Source organism: Leptodactylus fuscus, chromosome 8 (assembly GCF_031893055.1).
Source record: "Leptodactylus fuscus isolate aLepFus1 chromosome 8, aLepFus1.hap2, whole genome shotgun sequence".
Classification (NCBI taxonomy): Eukaryota; Metazoa; Chordata; class Amphibia; order Anura; family Leptodactylidae; genus Leptodactylus; species Leptodactylus fuscus.
The window spans coordinates 75,058,921-75,081,181 of NC_134272.1; the positions used below are offsets into that span (position 1 = coordinate 75,058,921).

The window sequence follows — 22,261 nt, forward strand, 5'->3', positions numbered from 1 at the left end:
TTATTTTCTCTACTTTTTCTCTCTTCTGTGTTCTCTCTTCTATCTTTATTCATCTTTCTTCCATCATGTTTGTTTACTTTTGTGATGGAAGTAAAAGTAAATAACATGAAGAAGCTTCTGTCCAACTGAATTGTGACTATATAGTTTGGAAGCTTTAAGAGATATGGAGCATGCTGCAAGTGTAAAAATCTACAACATGCCGTAAAATCCTTGAAACTGTTTCCAGCCACCCATTAATAGGGTTATGGAAGTATCCATTTTCTTGCTTTATACTGTAATCTGCAGAGGATTCCCTTGGCTGACAGTGCTATTGTCTGGATTGCCTGGTGCAGACAGGTTCTTTCCATCTGAGATGTTCCTGGTGCATGAGCTGTATGAGGAATCAGTTCTGATATTCTAAAGTGATTCTGGAAATGATAGCGTGATATAAACTGGTTAAAGAAACCGCAACGTTTAAAGCGAGGTGTAAAGTATTTCATTAGATTTTCAGCTATTATTAAAGTTACAAAATACTATAATAGACACATAATAAATAAAACAAGTGATACATTAGGTAATTGTGCGACATTCAGAAACAACATTTACTATCAGTTCATTTCCAAGTAATAACTTGACTTTTCTCACTTTACATGTTATTTATTCTGATGATATATAATACATTACATGTCAAGATCATTTTTACTGAGCCTTAATATCATTTGCTACATCTGTACATAGACCTGATATAACCTGTACACTCTCTTGTGGTTGTAGGCTGTATACGGAAGTTCCCATGTTGTGACGTCAGTACATTAGAAGGCAGAGGAAAGCAATGGTGGAACCTCAGGAAAACATGTTTCCGGATTGTAGAGCACAACTGGTTCGAGACTTTCATTATCTTCATGATTTTACTCAGCAGTGGAGCTCTGGTAAGTGTATACATCTGGCTGCCATGATGTTTCTCTGTATATGATTGGTCCTGTCCAATGTTATTGTTTCTGAAGTGTCACCACGGTGGGTTAGTTGTTATCATGGTGGCTCAGAGGTTGTTATAATGACTCAGTGGTTAGTGTGGTGGTTCAGTGGTTATCATGGTGACTCAATGGTTAGTGTGGTGGCTTATTGATTAGCATTGTTGCCTTGCAGTCCTGGTACCGGGTACTCCAGTATCCTCCCACACATTGCAAATCTACTGATAGGTAAATTGACCTACCATAAGACTGGCCCTTGTTGTTGTTGGGGGATGAGTGCCTGTACAGCAGCCATTAGCTCCTCTACTTCAGAATTTTCTCTGTGCTTTGAGTCCTTTATGTGAGAATAAAACATTACAAATATTTGCTCTTTAAAGGGGTTGTCTGAGACTGGTCGGGATCCAATACTCAGCTGTTGCATTTTTCTGTTGTTTTTAGCAGTGGTTGGAGTCGGAATCTGAGGGCTCTGTACACTGTGTAGTAACTGAGCACCAGTATTACAGCTCAGCTCTCATTTGAATGGGTCCAAGCTGTAATAGCTCAGCAAGGCTACTACACAGTGTACAGAGCTTTCTGATTTTGATTTTGACTCTGTCCACTGTCCTAAAAACAGCTGATTGGTGAGTGGTCCCTGTACCGAACCCCACAATGCCAAATTAATGAACTATCCTATGAATAGATCATAGTCATTCTCTAGCAAATAGGGTTGAGCGATCAGGATCGGAAAAATCGGATCCCGATCAGCGATCGAGTAAATTTCACAATCGCGATCAGGTTCCGATCTTGCCTAAAAAAGATTGGGAACAGAATTCCGATCCCGATCGCTCAACCCTTACCTGCAACATAACTCAACTTAACTGTAACTTACCTGCACAGAACTGCTGCCACACCCCAAAGCTCCAGGCCGTTGTTCTCTGTATTCTCCTCTCTCATTCACATGCTGGCAGAGTGCCATGCGCACCCCCACCTCCCTAGGCTATTGTTACTGATGCTGGGAGTAGGCGGGGCTTGTTGTGGCTTACGGGAGTGTGGGTGGGTACAGGGCGGGGAGACATGAGTGATTTACTAGGGAGGCGGGTGCGCGTACGGTAACCGTGCAGGTAACCGGACAGCAGGGGGGACTAAGTAGCCGGCAGATTTTTTAATCACTCCACGCTGTGTAGTGAATAGGATCATTTTTAATATCTGATTTTTGATCATTAAAAAATTCCATTGACTTGCATTAGGATCGGAATTGCGATCGTGTTCGGATGGAAAATGATCGGAAATTGGATTTTTAAAACGATCCTGAAATCTCAAGATTGGCTCAACCCTACTAGCAAACCCCTTTAAATGGGTTGTTCAGTACGTTTGAATTAAAACTCCCTGCCATATTGGGTGGTCAAGTGCTCATGATCAGCACAGGCCATCTACAGCATTTTATGGTATACCCCACTTTAAATGAAAGTTTACTCAACTTAACTAAATTTACTTTTATAATTTTTAGGCTTTTGAAGACATTTACATTGAGCAGAGAAAAACAATTAAGACCATGCTGGAATATGCTGACAAAGTCTTCACTTACATCTTTATCCTAGAGATGCTTCTGAAGTGGGTGGCCTATGGGTTTGCCAAATATTTCACCAATGCCTGGTGCTGGCTGGACTTCCTGATTGTTGATGTAGGTATCACTAATAAATAATTACACCAAAATCAAGTAAAATACCTTTAAAAAAAAAGTAAAATTCATTACTTAGAATAATCGTAATACCTTCTAATATTAGACCTGTAAATTTAAAAAATAATGTGTCGAAAAATGGGAAAATTATTTTTGCTGATTTTTTTGTTTGACTTGTTAAGAAATGTATCTTTATAACTGAAAGTTCTTTGCCAAAGATCAATTTATATTCATTAAAATACTACATTATTTGTTATGGTTTACCATTGGTTATGTGTGTTAAAGATGGTGGGAATTTGATAATTTATTTTACTACCTTTTATATTTTACATTTTTTTTTATGTTCATCATTAATATCGAAGGTTCTAAATAACAATTTATTTCAAAATTGAAGATTATCTGCTATTTTTGTTGGTATTATTGTATTTTTTATGTTAGTTTTTGGTAATTTCGTAGTCAACACACCACTTACTCGTGTATGCCAAAAATAGGGTACCACAGAGCAGATGATCGTCAACCTTTTACATGCTTATGACCTATGACGTATAGATAACTACTATATGACTTCAGCTCTGATATGCAAAGCCTTCTACTCAGATCTAAAATCCTTTTACTAATACAAATATGGCCATTTTTGGCCATATATCCAAAATCAAAAGGGAGTTTCTTAGATTTAACATTGATGTGTTCAAGGTAGGCCACCCATGTAGGATAACTGTATCCCCAGCAATGTAGCAGAATGTGGACGTTAAACTGTTTCTGTATGATATCAGCTGTGTCTGGTACTTCAGAGAAGGCTATCACTGTCACTATGTCCTGCCTGTTCTTGAAGAACTCAGTGTAAAATTTTGGAAACCCATCCCTTATCATTAGCGTAGACAAGATCCAGAAATATTAGCACAGCATCTACCTCCACAAATCCTAATAAACTGCACATAAAGAATTGCAAACTTAACCACAAACTTAGAAAACCATGAGCAAACTTTGTATCTAGAAAATTACAAATCTTTATTAAAGTGATCCTATCATTAAAACAACATTTTTTTTCAGTAACACGTAGGAATAGCCTTAAGAAAGGCTATTCTTCTCCTACCTTTAGATGTCTTCTCTGTGCCGCCGTTCAGTAGAAATCCTGGTTTTCTTCGGTATGCAAATGAGTCCTCTCGCAGCACTGGGGGCGGTCCTCAGCGCTCAAATAGCACTGGGAACGTCCCCAATACTGCGAGAGAACTCTCCAGCAATGCCTCTATCTTCTTCTGGAACGGCCTCTCCCTGTGTCTTCTTCCAGCGCTGGCTTCAAACTTCTAGGCATGTGCAGATGCCTCTGCTTTCGGGCCTTGGGCAGAGCCGACTGCGCATGCCCGCCTGGTGTAAGCGGCCATTTTCTTGTGGACGCTTACACAGTATGCTGGGGTAAGCGGCCACAATAAAATGGCCGCATGCATGTGCAGTCGGCTCTGCCCGAGGTCTGATGGCAGAGCTGACTGCACATGCGTAGGAGTTTGACCCCCCAGCGCCAGAAGAAGATGCGGGGAGAGGCTGTTCCAGAAGAAAATAGAGGCATTGCTGGAGAGTTCTCTCACAGCATTGGGGACACCCCCAGTGCTGTTTGAGCACTAAGGACCGCCCCTAGTGCTGCGAGAGAACTCATTTGCATACCAAATGAAAATGCAGATTTCTACCAAACAGCGACGTGGAGAAGACATCTAAAAGTAGGAGAAGAACAGCCTTTCTTTTAATGATAGGATCCCTTTAAGTACATCAAGTATAATTTTTATATAATTGTGAGGGTCCAGAAAAATATTTCAGAAAATTATTTTTTCTGAATATTTCTGAAAATTAATTTTAAGTTCTTTCAGATTTCATTTTCGATATTTTTGAAAAGAATTTTATTGAGATATAAAAAAAAAAAATTGTGCACAGAAATTGCATTTCATAACTGAAGTCCATAGACGACAAAGAACCATGTATGGTCTAAACCATGTGGCCCTTTTGTGTGTCATTTCTATTGATTTTGTGGGATGTAAACTCCGACAAGGGATCCAAATCTTTTTTAATTCCAAAAACAGAAAAATGACATTTTAAAACATTTCAGGCATCCCCCTTTGCATCAACAGTACATGGTAAGTACTGTAACTAATAACACATACTTTTTCATCAAGGCTACATGAAGAAGACTGAAGGGTAATCAGAAACATTAAGGTTGAGTGCCAGTTGCAATGGAATCAATGGTGCTAAAATATTTCAGTAGCGGGTATGTTAATCAGCTGCATTATTGCCCCTATAACATTGTTTGTGGCAAGCAATGGTCGAATAGATATGGAATATTCCGCTTTATAAACCGATGTAAAAATAAAAGAAACAATATTAATCCTAAACAAATTGGGGGGAAAAACTAAAAATTTGACATTTTAAGGGGAGAATATTTTTTGTTTTTGAAATTGATTTTTAATGCCAAATTTTATCGGCACGTTCGATCACTGCTTGCAGACTGATTCTAATGAAAGGAACTATGAGAGTGCTGTGGTTTGTTGAATATGTGGTCTTATTGTGGTGCCCTTCATTTTGTTATTTTTTTTAAGTATGATTTTTGCTTTATGATTTATGTTCCATTTGTGAAATCAAATCTTTCATTAGAATTAAAGTATCTTTTCATGTAAAACAGATATTTTTATGTTTTTTATTTTTATTTTTTTTACTAAAATAACATTGTCTTTACATCATTATATCTTATATCTCATACTGCTTGCTTTCATTGCTTTTATAATAGGGAAAAAAAAATAGTTTAATTTAGCCCAAAAAACATTCCTAGTCAAATCTTTTGGATAGATGGTCTTTCCCATTATTTTCTCTTGGAGTCAACCATTAAATTCCAATTTTTATGCATTATTGATTTTGAATATTGTGTTTTTCTAACCCCGAAGGGCTGATTTTTTTTTCCTCTTGAATAATAATTACCTTATTTTTTTCTTAAAGACAAAAAAGAACACCGAGCGGCCCGTAGTGTAGATCCGTTTAGGCAACAAATAAGTATGGCAAAAATAAGGCTCACCTTATAAAGTTGGGTATGGGGGCACTCGTCCACATTAGGGAGAGTGTTTGCCTACATAGGCAGTACGGAGACTTACAAGTCATTCCTGCTCCGCTAGGGATTATGGGTAAAAAATATGCAAATCTAATCTCCTGGATCCTAATTCCATCCAGGAGATTAGATTTGCATATTTTTTACTTATAAAGTTGGGAATATACACAACTTTATAATGACAGTGGGAACACTTGACAGAGGATCCCTCTCTAGGTTAGGCTGAGCTGCAGGGTTTCACGCACCTCATGGGTGTATGTAATGCAAGAAAGGACTAATAACTCAGATTTGTTTGGGAATCTGGTTATGATGGAACCGCGCTCACCACAAAGATGAAAATAAACAGCTTTTATTTATCAACACAGACACAACGCGTTTCGGGCGTATACATCACCCTTCCTCAGGTGCAGTGGTTCTTGGAGACGGCAGCGTACGCGTCTCCCTTTGACACACTGACCCGGAAGTTGTGTAGGTTTGACCTCTGATGTAGCACGATGTGATTGGCTGGCGGACGCTCAGAGGACTCTTTGGGAGCTGCGGGTGGGAGTGCGGCAGAGACGCTGATACTGGAAGCATGAGGCTCCCCGGGGACTGAGACACTCCAAAATCCAGAGGAGACTCTGCATCCTTCACGGGCTGAGTAGTGTGCACCGTGACTTTTGGGAGAGGGAGACAGCCAGGGTGAGAGAACAGTGACATCAAAGGGGTACATCCTCAGTGCCCATCCATGTTTCCCTGTGATGTCACTGTTCTCTCACCCCGGCTGTCTCTCTCTCCCGTAAGTCACAGTGCACACCGCTCAGCCCCTGAAGGACACGGAGTCTCCTCTCGGATTTTGGGGTGTCTCATTCTCCTGGGAGCTTTATCCTTCCAGTATCAGCTTCTCCACTGGACTCCCACCCGCAGCTCCCAGCGTCCGCCACCCAATCACATTGTGCTACGTCAGAGGTCAAACCTACACAACTTCAGGATCAGCGCGTCAAAGGGAGATGTGTACGCCGCCGTCTCCAAGAACCATTGCACCTGAGGAAGGGTGATGTATAGGCCCAAAACGCGTTGTGTCTGTGTTGATAAATAAAAGCCGTTTATTTTCATCTTTATGGTGAGTGCGGTTCCTTCATAGCCAGATTCCTAAACAAATCTCAGTTATTGGTCCTTTCTTGCTTATTTTTTCTTAGGGTTTTAATAAAATATAGGTTAAGTAGAATCTTTGAACATAACATATAATTTATCATATTAATATTTTCCACTTCTATTCTATTTATAAAATCACCAAAATGTAAAAAAATTAAAACATATCTCCAAAATATTAATAAGGGTTGTGAAATAGAATTTTCCTAATATTTCCTATAGCATTCTGAATATTTAAAATACAAAAAAAATTTAAAAATAAATTTTTAAAGTAGAGAATTGTCAACTAAAGATATTTTATTACAAGTCAGGCTGTGCAATTGAATATAATGCAAAAAACACATAACACAAATGTTGCACTTAATATGTTATCCCTTTTTTATTACTTTATAAGGTTTTTTTGTTTTTAAATCCCACTTTAGATTTTTGTTATTTTTACCTATTTTTATTCTTATTATTTTAAATCTAAAAATAGTTCAAATAAAAAATTTTCAGGCCACTTTAACAATAACCATTGAGGCCAACATTAATAATGCCATTAATTCTGAACAGATTTCTGTCATATCTCTTTTGGCGGTCGCCCTTGGTTATGATCAACTAGGCGCTATTAAGTCTCTAAGGACCTTGAGAGCACTGAGACCTCTTCGTGCATTATCAAGATTTGAAGGCATAAGGGTAAGACCCAAGTATACAGATAGGGAAATTCTGATTTATTTTTCTATAGGTTCATGCTTTAATATGCTCAGGATGGACTTTAATCAAGAAAGGATGGTAAGAACACTAACCGAAATTTTACCAACAGGTGGATTTTAATTTTTATAATTTTGAAATTTAATTTTTTTGAAGATTTTAGGTGTTTGGTGCAGAGGACTTCCAGCGTCATCTTCTACATAAGCCAATGGTTTATGATGCACTGAATGATTAAAGATTTGGGAAAACCAATGAGATTATTACTTTTGTGTTTTTGTATAGGTGTCTTTGGTTAGCTTAATAGCTAATGCCTTGGGCTACTCAGAATTAGGGGCTATTAAGTCCCTTAGGACACTAAGGGCATTGAGACCTCTGAGGGCCCTGTCACGGTTTGAAGGGATGAGGGTAAGATAACCTTAAAGACCTTGAAATTATTGCATGCATAGAAATAAATCATGCATGTGAGAATAAGCACAAGGAATGATAAATCCATGCAGAGATGCTGCAATAACCTCATTAGTACTGTTTACCATGAAGAGATATTGGATAGGATGCTTCAACACATTGCAAATATCATACGCTACCACATGTACCGGCTTTGCTCATAACTGAGTCTATTCAACAGAAATAGCGCTAATTTCTTTCCGTAACACGCAAGTTATGTTAAATCTAGTTGTCCATACCAAACAGACAATATCCTTGTTGTGTTGTTTCACTTGGACACCCTTTACTTTCCTTTTATCCAATGGTGACAACCACCTTGATCTTGATCTAAACCACCTTGATCTAAAAAAATGTTGTCATCATCCAGTTCTTTTTTTTTTTTTTTTTTTTGATACATTTTTGGAATTCAGTTTTTAGATCCATAGAATGGGAGCGTCTGCGCCCTGACTATGGAAGATGAACTAGCCTGTACTTTAACGGACAGGGACAGTGCATGTGGGTTACCAGTTATCATTATTCTCAAGAGTCCGGACCTTTACCAAAAATACAAAAAATTAAAAATTCAATTTGGGTGGGTAGATAAAGAGTGAATAATGACTTAGTTTATATACAAGTCCTTAAGGAAGATGTCAGGTATACATTGCCTGATTATGGTTAAATATACTAACACCAGTTGGAGCAACATCAAGACACAGATTGAAGGAAACAAATAAAACTTAGTGTAACTAAACTTTTCAAAAAGTTGCGATTTTCTGCCAGTATTTGCACCATTAATAAATATTGTAATATTCTTTAGTAATGGATATTGGCTCCTTTTCATGAAATCCAACTCTCTCGCCTTATTTCCCTCGCTGGCCTCCCATTGAGGTCCTGCCCTACGGCTTCTAATAAAGCAGGAAAATGGAGTCTGGGGGCTCCTTTAATGGCCATTATAAAATGTAGAACCGTGCATTCAGTGTCATTTATATGTAGCTGCTCCCAATCCAAGTGCAAATAAAAATGGTATCCAACAATCATATTCCCAAAATTTAAGGAGCCACATGATAAAATAAAAATAAATACATAAGAAAATTCATATCCATTTATAGGCTGACAACCCTAAATAAAGCATGTCAAAATAAGGGTTAAAAATTACAGAATGAATTTGGGGATTTTATTCTACCTTGTATTAAAAATATCTTGTGAATATTTAACACAAAAATTACCCCCTATTTGTTAAGAATAAAGTAGCAAAATCACTTTAATAACCTAAAAAAATAAAAGCGTAACAGAATTTTGCCAGTACAACATCTGAAACATTGCTGTGGCCACGTAGGATCCGTATCTTCTGTTTAATAGACCCATTTCTGTTTAATAGACCCTATAATTCAATATCTAAGTCTTCCAGCTATCGAAAACTAAATGTATTTCATCCGAAGCATGGATACATTGCTAATGTTCACCTGAATGGCTCCTAAATACCTGTATTTTATATGAAAATATTCCTGGACCACTGTCTGTCGCCATGTCATATGTGGTGGATCACTGCTCCAAACTGATCAGATATCTACAGTACTATGATCATTTATATTACTGGAAGGTCTTAAAGTATCAGTGTTTTTATTTTGTGTATCTATAGTGATAGATAGATAGATAGATAGATAGATAGATAGATAGATAGATAGGAGATAGATAGATAGATAGATAGATAGATAGATGATAGATAGATAGATAGATAGATAGATAGATAGATAGATAGGAGATATATAGATAGATAGATAGATAGATAGATAGATAGATAAGAGATAGACAGATAGGTAGATAGATAGATACCGTAGATAGACAGATAGATGATAGATAGATAGATGATAGATAGATATATAGATAGGAGATAGATAGAAGATAGATAGATAGATAGATAGATAGATAGATAGATAGATAGATGATAGATAGATAGATAAGAGATAGATAGATAGATAGATATGAGATAGATAGAATGATAGATAGATAGATGATAGATAGATAAGAGATAGACAGACAGACAGACAGATAGATAGATAGATAGATAGATAGATAGATAGATAGATAGATAGATAAGAGATAGATAGATAGATAGATAGATAGATAGATAGGAGATAGATAGATAGATAGATAGATAGATAGATAGATAGATAAGAGATAGATAGACAGATAGGTAGATAGATAGATACCGTAGATAGACAGATAGATGATAGATAGATAGATAGATAGATAGATAGATAGATAGATAGGAGATAGATAGATAGATAGATAGATAGATAGATAGATAGATATGAGATAGATAGAATGATAGATAGATAGATAGATAGATAGATGATAGATAGATAAGAGATAGACAGACAGACAGACAGACAGATAGATAGATAGATAGATAGATAGATAAGAGATAGATAGATAGATAGATAGATAGATAGATAGGATGACTGACACACAAAGAAGGCTGAGAATACAAACGCCATATTGTGTAGTCATGTGATGTTATTTTCATTGTTTGCTAATAGTTGCCCATTGCCATTATCTAAATAGTATTATATTATTAATTAATTCAAGAACAGGAATTGCTTTTACAGACCTACTGGTGTGTTTTATGAAGAAGAATTATTAATTGTTAAATATTAAGTAATTTAATTCATGAATTAATTTATTGATTGCAAAAATAATTTTGTACTTTAAAATGTAAATATTTATATGATAAAAATCTCTCTATATAACCAGCATAGCCCCCTGGTCCATTATAAATGTACCATATACATGTAACTATGTTGTATAGATTAAGACCTGGGGTCATTTATGTATGATTATGATATATAATGATACATTTAATATAAATCATACTATAAAACTTAATTTCATTAGTATTAGTAATTAATTATATTATTTTAACCCATTTTACATATTTATTGGCTTTTAAGTCTAATAATTAATTGAAAATTAATGTATAGTAGCTAAGCTAAAAATTATTTTAATTCTTTTATTTTTCCATTATTAATAAGAGTAGTCAATGACAAATAATTCAAAAATCTTCCTCAATGTCAATGATAAATTAATATATAAAGATATTTCCATCTTTGACTTAGAGAAAACCATAAAATATCTAACATTTACCGTATGTTTAATTCCTCTGGACTCGACAGTATATAATAAGCAGCACATAACAGAACCGAACACAATGAAGAACAATTTAGGATATTTGTAAAGTTCTTTTTTTCTTTTCTGGTGTCATTGGATCTGAATGTCTTCTCAAAGTGCAGCAAAAGTCTCCATTGATTTACTCAACAGTATTTCAGTGCATGCATTGACTATGACAACACGTAAGCATGTTACACACTGCTTGAATTGACACAAAATAGACAACTCAACTTTAAGAAAGAAAGTTAAAGTTGAAGTGTCAGATATGCATGCTCACTTGGTTGCTCTCGAAATGAAATTGTATTTCAAACTTCCAGTCCACTTGAAAATCTCAATGCGAATTTCTACAATTTTCACGTGACTGTAACATTTAGTCATAGAAGGAGTCATTTTTTATATAAAACAAGGCACCTTTTTCTGGAATTACATGGATGTTCCCTTGGCACATTGGTATGCTGTATCTAACAAAGAGTTGTTTTTTTTACTATAGGTGTTGGTTCCACAATGTTTGTTTGAGTTCCCATTAGGGTCAAATGTATAATTTGTTCTGTTGAGTATCCTATAATAAACCATTGGTAGACGGATTATCACAAGAATGGAATTTGGAGTCCAGCCACAAGACTACCTGCTCCATTTACTCAAAGGGGTTGTGTGGTTTAAGAAACCTGTTAAAGAATTTGAAGTGAACAGAAGGGGCGCATGTTCGGGATTCTCATCTATGACTGTGACCAAAGTCGGGATACACTGTGTATCTGTCACTCTGGAAGATCGGGTACTTTACATAGTCCCAGTGAGTGATGGGTAATGTTTTATTCCCTGGGAATTGTTATCGGGCAGCCTCCTTAGATGAATAAGTCATCTCTTCTAAATATTTATTTACTTTAGTAAATACTTGTGTACTCCATGACACACAAATTGAGAATTGGGTGTCGCCAATTCCCTTTAAAAGAGGTTTGTCTCTACAACGCCTGTAACTACCAGCACTGCCTGGAATGTTTATGACTTTATAGGCACTCACTACGTCAGGGGTCGCTATTTCGAACAGCAAAGGATTCGACACAGGAACAATTCTCCAATATTGCTCTATTATGGTGACTACAAGTATTTACTAAAAACCAATGTTAAGGAAGTGATAGGTCTCTTCACTTTAAAATGAATGAAGATTTTTTTCTATACGTATAGTCATGTGAGGCTGTGCGTAACATGGCACATTGCAATGTACGGCAGACTGTTCATTCCAATGTACAGCAGACCGTTCATCCCAATGTACAGCAGACCGTTCATCACAATGTACAGCAAATTGTTCATCACAATGTAAGGCAATCCCTTCATCCTAATGTACAGCAGACTGTTCATCACAATGAACAGCAGACCGTTCATCACAATGAACAGCAACACCATTCATTGCAATGTACAGTAGACCGTCCATCACAATGTACAGCAGACTGTTCATCACAATGTAAAGCAGACCATTTATTGTAATGTACAGAAGACCATTCCTGAGTTTCCCGCTACATTTTCTATGCATAGACAGAGGTTGTAGAAGTTAAAACGAAAATGTCACAGAACTGGCATCGGGGACTGGTTTAGTTCGAATTAATAACCTACAGAGATCTGACGGGGCAAGTTCCAAAATGAAGACTTTTTCATGTACTCTTTGTACTTAATGCAGATTAGCTTTCCTTCAGAGGAATGGAAATGATCTTCAGATTAACCAAACGAGACGCCAAGAGTTTTTTTTTTTCTATTTTGGAGGAGAGATAATTTCATTACATTTTCCTATGGAGACTTGCCTGTATGTAAGTTTCCATACACCCTCTGCATCACTTCCTAGGAGAACTGGCACCAACCAAAGCTAAATGAGCTATAAACAGTTAATAGGTTAATATAATAAGTCACTCTACATTTGTCTCTCATGGTCAGTGCTAAATATCCCTTTTATATGCGGGAATATCTACTATTATGTCTGTGTATGTGCTCGTCTACAAAAGAATTAACACCAAGAAGGAGCTGTTGTTGTGAAGCTCTATCAGTGTGAATGTAATGATGATATATGGAAATGATTACAATATTGGTGGATTGGTGATAAATCATGGGACCAGGCAGGACCAGGAAGTGTTGAAATCTGATGGAGACATTCCTGGGGAACCCTTGTGCGTGGGAGAGCATTATCCTGCTGAATACCAGCTGTCCACTCATGAGATACAACACATGTGGCACTGGCAGAATGTCCTGTACTTATCACTGACCTGTTAGTGTCCTCACTATTAGGGGTGACAAACTGTCATATGTGATGGCTCTCCATATCATATATAAAAGCAGTTGTCCAGCCCACCATGAGATAACACACGTGACACTGGAAAGATGTTCTGTACCTATTACTACTAGGGGTGACCGACTGTCATATGTGATGGTCCCCACATCATCACACCAGCAGAGGCCAGTGCATCACTTCACAGAAAAGACAAGATATATCAGGACATATCAATAGCAGGACATGTCATGACACAAAAGTTTTTTTTTTCTCCTAAGTGTCTGGAAATTGATTGGGCAGAGACAAAGGGGTGTAATGAATGGGCCGCCTGTGTTTGGATGGTAGACAGGAAACCTGTGGAAGCTGCTTGTGTTTGTCAGCATATCAAATGTTCCATGTTCCTATCTACTGGTGGTCCATCGGGGCCTAGCGGAGCCTTCTCACCCTGAGTGTGCACTCACATAACCACTGCTCCCAACACTTCCTAACAGCTAGCTTAGAATGACCTGGATGAACTTCTCCATGGTGTGCTAAAATTTTTAAAAGGGTTTTCTGGCTGCAAATGGAGTCCTCATATATGGTCTGTGCGGATACAATGCATGGACCCAAGGCCCAAATCTGGTGCGGTGGATGGGTGCGTGCAAAATGCTACTATTCAAGCGATAGGAATGGCACTGCAATTCCCTGAAACCCACTGCTATGAAGTAGACAGGGCTGCTGTGTGGCTCATAAAACTTTAATAGGAGCATTCACTGCAACAGCTTCAGATGCCTGGAGGCTGCAGGAATGCATGTTTTGTGCAGGATTTGGGTGTTGGACCTCCAGAATATGAAAACTCCATTTTGGACCCATTACTCCCATTGCATGTATAGCGATAATAAATTAAAGTGATCCTGTCATTAAAACTAAATTTTTTGTCCCTAATACGTAGGAATAACCTTAAGAAAGGCTATTCAGCTCCTACCTTTAGATGGCCGCTTACATAGTATTGTAAGTGACCATTTTTCTTGTGGCCGCGGGCATGCGCAGTTGACTCTGCCGGAGGCCTAGAAGTTTGACCACCAGCGCTGGAAGAGCCCGTTCCTGAAGAAGATGGAGGCGGTGCTGGAGAGTTCTCTTGCAGCATTGGGGACGCACCCAGTGCTGTTTGAGCACTGGGAACCTCCCCCAGTTCTGTGAGAGAACTCATTTGCATACCGACGAAAACCAGGATTTATACCGAACGGCGGCGCAGAGAAGACATCTAAAGGTAGGAGAAGAATAGACTTTCTTAAGGCTATTCCTACTTTGTAGGGACAAAAAATTGAGTTAGGCAATTAAATATCAGTAATAAATTATAACAATTTTCTAATAAAAAAAAATAATAAAAATATTTTCTAAAATTCCCTAAAAGAACTATGTCCTCCTTTGAACTCCACGTAACAGTATATATGGACAGAAATATCATTTGCTTATCTTGCATTGATCTTGAGTTACATCTTATATTATAGCCCTGAGCTGTATTCACACTCCTGAGGGTTGTCATTGGAAATGGTCATCATTATAAGGGTTCAAAACCACTGAACTAACAGCAGGAAATGTTATTAAATTAAAAAAAATAAAAATAAAAATACTCACCTGTTATATTCCATGTACTCAAGCACAAATGCTTTAGTAGTCCCTGTTTTTCCATTCCCTGCACCCCACTCCAATGCTTTAGTAGTCCCTGTTGTTATATTCCCTGCACCCCACCCCAACGCTGTAGAGGTCCTTGCTGTTACATATCATACACTTCACACCGATGCTCTAGTGGTCCCTCCCGGTAATTGCTGAAACAAGCATTTTAGAGACATTGAATCAGATAGGAGTGCTAGGAGAGTGCAGCTCTGAAGCCTATAGATCAGGGGTAGGGAACCTTTGGCTCCCCAGTTGCTGTGAAACTACAACTCCCAGCATGCTCCATTCACTTCCATAGTAGTTCCAAGAACAGCAGAGCAAGCATGCATGCTGGGAATTGTAGTTTTGCAACAGCTGGAGAACTGTAAGTTCCCTACCCCTGCTATAGTTAATGAATGCAGCTTTGTGTTACAAATAGGGTTGAGCGATCGGGAAAGATCGGATGCCGATTGGCAATTGAGCAAATTTCATGATCGTGATCAGCTGGAAAATGATCGAAAATCGGATTTTGAAATCTCAAGATCAGCTCAACCCTACTGTATATATAATATACAATTAGGGTTGAGGAATCGGGAAAGATCGGATCCCGATCATCGATCGAGCAAATTTCACGATCGGGATCAAGATCAGCTGGAAAATGATCGGAATCAGATTTTAAAATCGCTCCTGAAATCTCAAGATCGGCTCAACCCTAGCTACAGTAGATGCTGCCAACCAGGATCAATGGAAGATATTATATGCACTTACAAATTTCCTTTACATTTCGTAAATATGTACAAAGGTGGATTCATCTAATGATGATGATCGAATGAATTAAACTTTGTAATATTTTTGTGGAAATGTTTTTTATGTAAATTAAATATTTTTAATGTTTTTTAATCTTTAAACAGGCATATTATTCACCACGTTTTTTCTGATACTATTTTGCAGTGAATTCCTTGGCATCTATTGGGTTGCAAATTTATTTTTTTATCCTAGGAACTCTTCTAAATTCAAAATAGGCATTAATACGTGAATTGTTGTGTTTAAAACAAATGTTGGGCTTTGTTACATTCGGTTTAGCTTAAGACTCATGGTTTTATATGCAGTATACCAGCATGGAATTTGTGATTCCCCCTCTAATAAATACATATGGCAAGATCTTACCATGTCACAGTAAGTATTTCACATCATTGCTGTACCTATACTACTCCATAGTAATACCGAAATACTGTACATGGACACTCTATCTCGGCCTTACATCCTCACCATAGATAAACCTTCCAATTATAAGATTTATTTACTTAGTTAACCGTAGACCTTCATATTCTTGATTCGGACAAAAAACTATTTTTTTTTTTTCAAATTTCCAAATTTCATTTTAAATAACGAATGCAAATTCGAAAGCGCAAGAGGAAATTCTAATAATGAAGCCGAAATTTTTAAAATTAAATGTAGACAATACGGTTGAAGACTGAAGTTTGAAATTGGAAATGGAAATTGTTCTATTTGCTAAGAATGTTTCCATGCACAGAGTGGAATAATAGTCTTAGTGAATACATCATTGCTGCTTGCCTAACTCGAAATACATCATTAGTCGCTACTAGTTCAATGGTTTGTGACTGGGTCGTGTTAAAATTTGCTTGCACTAAGAAATTCGACCACCTAGCATTTTATCACTTGCATGTCTGTCTAATTTCTTAAGATATTATTCCATCTATAAAATATTTGCTCCATCACATTGTATGTTTTATTGTGCCATGTTTAAATTTTAAATATTAAATTTCAATATATTATCATCTCATTACATTATTTGTATCTTCAAATATATTTAACTCGTTATTTAATTTTTTTTTTTACATTTTCGGCCCTATTTTCATGGGGTTTTTTTTGTCTATTTTTTTAATAAAAAAAATATCTTTACGAATAATGGAAAAACATTATTATTTGACCTTTTTTAATTTTTGTTTTACAATTTTTTTATTATTTTTTTTATTTATTATTAATATTATTTAAAAATTTTTGTTTTTTTTTAGATTTTCTATAAATAAATTACAATTAGACATTCTCATTTTTTTAAATCTTGAGTTATTAGGTGTCATTATTTGTGTAAGGGTTCATCATTTCATCTTAAATTTTACAGTAGTTTTATTTTCAAAAATTCTTTTTGAATTTTCTGACCTATTTTAATAATTTTTTTGTCTATTTTAGGAAAAGTGGAAAAACATTATTATTTTACCTTTTTTACTTTTGTTTCACTTTTTTTATTATTTATTATTATTATTATCATTATTATTATTTAAATTAATTTTTTTTATATTTTACATAAATAAATTACAATTATACATTCTCAATTATTATTATTTTTTAATCTTGAGTTATTAGGTGTCATTATTTGTGTAAGGGTTCATCATTTCATCTTAAATTTTATAATATTATAATATTTATAATATTTTCAAAAAAAATTATAATTTTTTTAGTTCATTTTTATGTTTCTGTCCCACTAATCGTTTAATGTAAGTGATAAAAAGTGACACTGATATCTATTTCCCCTCTCAATTCTATGCTAGGTGGTTGTTAATGCCCTAATAGGCGCCATTCCTTCCATCATGAACGTCCTGCTGGTTTGTCTAATTTTTTGGCTAATTTTCAGCATTATGGGAGTGAACATGTTTTCTGGAAAATATGGTTACTGCATAAATGTCACTACAGAAGAATACTTTAAAACCAATATAGTTAATAATAAATCAGACTGTTTAGCACTTATAGCCCAAAATGAATCTGCAAGATGGAAAAATGTTAAAGTCAACTTTGACAACGTCGGCTTTGGCTACCTTGCTTTGCTTCAAGTGGTAAGTTGTGATTTTTTGTGATTTTTTTGAAATTTAGTTTCTCTCATTTCCCCTAGTATTTGATGAACAGCACCATTTTAATATGTTATATCATCATTGTGACCTGTAGGGCATCTAGATGTCAGCTTGGCCCTCTTAACCACGTCAGTATTGGGCCAGTTTCGGGCCAGACACATTTTCGGGTTTATTCGCATATGCGATTTTAAGGGCTATAACATTTTTATCACTTGGGTTATTCAACTAATTTTTTCATTTTTTTCAGGCTTTATTTTTCTGTTATTTTTATTTTTTTATATCAGGGAAAATATAAACAAAAGAGTGGTGGAAACGCAGCTTTTTTTGTTGAAGATTTTGTTTGGGATTTTTTGAGCCAAAGCTTACAATGGCTACAAAAGGAATGAGGAACATAAAGGAAGTTCTTATACTTCTCCCTTCTTCCACTCCTGGCTTTGGCTCCAAAAAACTGCAACAGAATCTGCAACAAAAAAAGCTGCATCAACGCAACTTGGGGCCTTAGCCTGAAACAGTTTTCCCTGTCCGTTACAGTAATTTTTATTTTATATTGCGGCATCGGGTGGAGCTAGAACCTGTGATTTGGACACAGTATTGGTGTATTACTTTTTTTATAATTATTTTACTTTAGTTTATATTTTTTACTTTTCTGGGTTTTTTCTTTTTTTGCATTGTGTTCCCATAAGGTCATAATAGACATTTGGGGGCATCCGAACTCTATTTTTTGGTGGGGGTTCTGATACCTATAGCCTCAGAGGAGAGAGGAATACAGCCACCTGCCCATAACTGCTGAGCCGATCTTGGCCCTTTGGGACCCAGCAGCTCCAATGGTCAGTGATCCTTGACGGATCACGTGATCGCTGGGTCAGAGAGGAGCCGCATCATGGTGCACATAAATCACCTTCCGACACCCAGACCCTCCTGATCACACAGGTTTTTTCTCATTTCTTTGTCCTAAGACCCTAAAAAAAAGTTTTTACATAAAATTTTGCCCTATTTTTACAATACATTTTTAAAATCTCTATGGCCTGTGAATATGACGTTGCGATTTTACATTTATAGTCTGTTATCTTAGTAAGTGCTGCTTAGTTAAGGCTTTGACATATTAATATGAATTTTAATTTATATCAATTTTCATAGGCCACATTTAAAGGTTGGATGGACATTATGTACGCTGCAGTTGATTCACGAAAGGTGAGTATTCACTAACTTGGGTGTGTCGAGTATATAGAATAACTTCTAAAAGATAACCATATGGCCAAGGACTTTGCTTCCTGTAACTTCACTCCTTGGGTGATTGGGGTCCTTAAAGGGAACTTGTCATATTGAAAATGCAGCCCCCTCTACAGGCAGCATGGAGCTGAGCAGGCAGATCTAGGATATAGGAAAAGTTATGAGTAGAGATGAGCGAACAGTGAAATATTTGAGATTCAATATTTGTTTCGTGTAGAGCCTCAATATTCGACTACTCGATCGAATATCGAATCCCATTATAGTCTATGGGAAAAAATGCTCGTTTCAGGGGAAACCACTATTCGACTAAAGGAGAGTCACCAAGTCCACGAATAGCAAGAGGAGAGTGTTTAGGAAGAGCGCTGTGCAGTTAAAGCACACGGACCTCATTATAGTCTATGGAGCCCGTGCATTTTAACTGCACAGCGCTTGCAATTGTGCTGATAAAAAGTAAGCTCCCTCGTAACAGCAAGCTGCCAGCTCTCCTGACTAGCAAGGACAAGCCTGCTGCAGAATCAGCATTGATTTGCTGCAGGCTTGTCCTTGCTAGTCAGGAGAGCTGGCAGCTTGCTGTTACAAGGGAGCTTACTTTTTCTCATAGGAATGAATTGACCAGCATTGATTGGCTAAAATCGGACCACAATGGAGAATGTTGTGGTCCGATCTTGCACTCCGCCTCCTCACAGACGAGCCTCCGGCAGAACCAGCGTTGATTGACCAATCGCTGTACACTGGCCAATCAACGCTGGTCAATGCATTCCTATGAGAAAAAGTCAGCTCCCTCGTAACAGCAAGCTGCCAGCTCTCCCAACTAGCAAGGACGAGCCTGCTGCAGAACCAGCTTTGATTTGCCGAATGCTATACACTATAACGCTGGCTCTGAATCGAATATTTACTGCGAATAGCTAGTAGTATTCGATCGAGTACGAATATTTTGAATACCCAGAGTACAAAGGGATTTAAATGAATAAAAAAAGTAGGAAAAATAGACAAAAGAGCAGAGACGGGCGATATAACCATACAGCAATAGGTTCTTGGGCAGCTGCGTCTCTCCACTTCTGACTTTCTACCCTTCAATCTTCCCTCTGAATCTTCCTTTCCATTTAAGGTGGAGGAGCAGCCAGAATATGAAGACAATCTCTACATGTATCTCTACTTTGTCATTTTCATCATCTTTGGATCCTTCTTCACCTTGAACCTCTTCATTGGTGTCATCATTGACAATTTCAATCAACAGAAAAAGAAGATAAGTATTTCGTGTTAACCCTTTATGGCCTGTCCGTACAAGGCTGCACTTTATCATTGAGGAATTCTATCCAGCTCTCTGCTGATTCGGAGTTTGAGTTTTTTCTTTAGCCCCCACCGTTACCAAGCACTCACTGCAGTTAGTTTCAGGACTTAATATGCTAATTAGGCTGTCTACTGTCAGGTGGGCGGTCCTGGGCTGGAGCAGTCAAACAGGAATCACCAATCTCCAGTAGGAACAACTTAGCACCTATTGGCCTATTGGCCTAAAATTTTTGAGGTTGTGAAAGGTCAGATTCCTAGATCTTCCCTATAAAGGCGGGTTCACACCTGCGCCCGGTCTCCGCTTTGCAGATTTCCATCTTCTGCCTGAAAAACTGGAAAGGAGACCGAAACCGGCGGTCAGTTTTCAAAACCATTCATTTGAATGGGTTTGCAAAGTGTTCACCCGTGTGCGTCTTCTGCATTTCCGCAGCGAAACCGTTTTGTTTAATTGGACGTGCAAGACTTTGTGTCCAGTTAAAAAAAAACGGTTTCGCTGCAAAGATCAGAAGACGTTCACGGACATTGACTGCCGGGTTTCCGTCTCCTTTCCAGTTTCTCGTGCAGAAGATGGAAACCCACAAAGCGGAGACCGGGCGCAGGTGTGAAGCCTCCCTTATGGATATATCCTGAGATAGAATGACATGGCAGCCTATATCTGTCCGGGACATATCATCACTTTCAGGACTCCTCCTCCAAAGGGCTAAGGTCACACCAAATATTTCTCTCTTCATTTACTTCACTTTGGTAATTTCCAACAATAAAATATTTCAATAAATAAAATAAAATATTCAATTTCTGATTAGCATTTGCTCAGCACTGTATATTGTGCAACAATTTTTGCACAGATATCTCTTAGAGAACAGAATTCTATGTGTGTCATATCATGACTCAGTGCACATAGATCCACATAATAGCTTAACCTCATTTAATAACAAGAACAATATTATATAATGGGGGCCGGGAGAGAACGTTCTAATGCTACAGAGTCAGAACAATATTATAGAATGGGGGGTCGGGAGACAAAGTTCTAATGTGGCAGAGTCAGAACAATATTATATAATGGGGGCCGGAAGAGAACGTTCTAATGCTACAGAGTAAGAACAATATTACAGAATGGGGGTCGGGAGAGAACGTTCTAATGCTACAGAGTCTGAACAATATTATATAATGGGGGTCGGGAGAGAACGTTCTAATGATGCAGAGTCAGAACAATATTATATAATGGGGGCCGGGAGAGAACGTTCTAATACTACAGAGTCAGAACAATATTATATAATGGGGGTTGGGAGACAACGTTCTAATACTACAGAGTCAGAACAATATTATATAATGGGGGTCGGGAGAGAACGTTCTAATGATGCAGAGTCAGAACAATATTATATAATGGGGGCCGGGAGAGAACGTTCTAATACTACAGAGTCAGAACAATATTATATAATGGGGGTTGGGAGACAACGTTCTAATACTACAGAGTCAGAACAATATTATATAATGGGGGTCGGGAGAGAACGTTCTAATGCTACAGAGTAAGAACAATATTACAGAATGGGGGTCAGGAGAGAACGTTCTAATGCTACAGAGTCTGAACAATATTATATAATGGGGGTCGGGAGAGAACGTTCTAATACTACAGAGTCAGAACAATATTATATAATGGGGGTTGGGAGACAACGTTCTAATACTACAGAGTCAGAACAATATTATATAATGGGGGTCGGGAGAGAACGTTCTAATGATGCAGAGTCAGAACAATATTATAGAGTGGGGGGTCGGGAGACAAAGTTCTAATGTGGCAGAGTCAGAACAATATTATATAATGGGGGTTGGGAGACAACGTTCTAATACTACAGAGTCAGAACAATATTATATAATGGGGGTTGGGAG

General features: G+C 37.3%; 1 protein-coding gene across 1 annotated transcript in view; it reads left to right on the top strand.

The window, feature by feature from the left end:
* The window catches only part of LOC142216425 (sodium channel protein type 2 subunit alpha-like), a 120,564-nt gene that overhangs the window by 92,963 nt on the left and 5,340 nt on the right, over positions 1-22,261 (top strand). The window contains exons 19-24 of the mRNA XM_075284232.1: positions 754-908; positions 2,437-2,610; positions 7,793-7,915; positions 17,561-17,842; positions 18,995-19,048; positions 20,196-20,331. Coding sequence (XP_075140333.1) covers positions 754-908; positions 2,437-2,610; positions 7,793-7,915; positions 17,561-17,842; positions 18,995-19,048; positions 20,196-20,331 — 924 coding nt within the window. The remainder of the gene's footprint in view (positions 1-753; positions 909-2,436; positions 2,611-7,792; positions 7,916-17,560; positions 17,843-18,994; positions 19,049-20,195; positions 20,332-22,261) is intronic.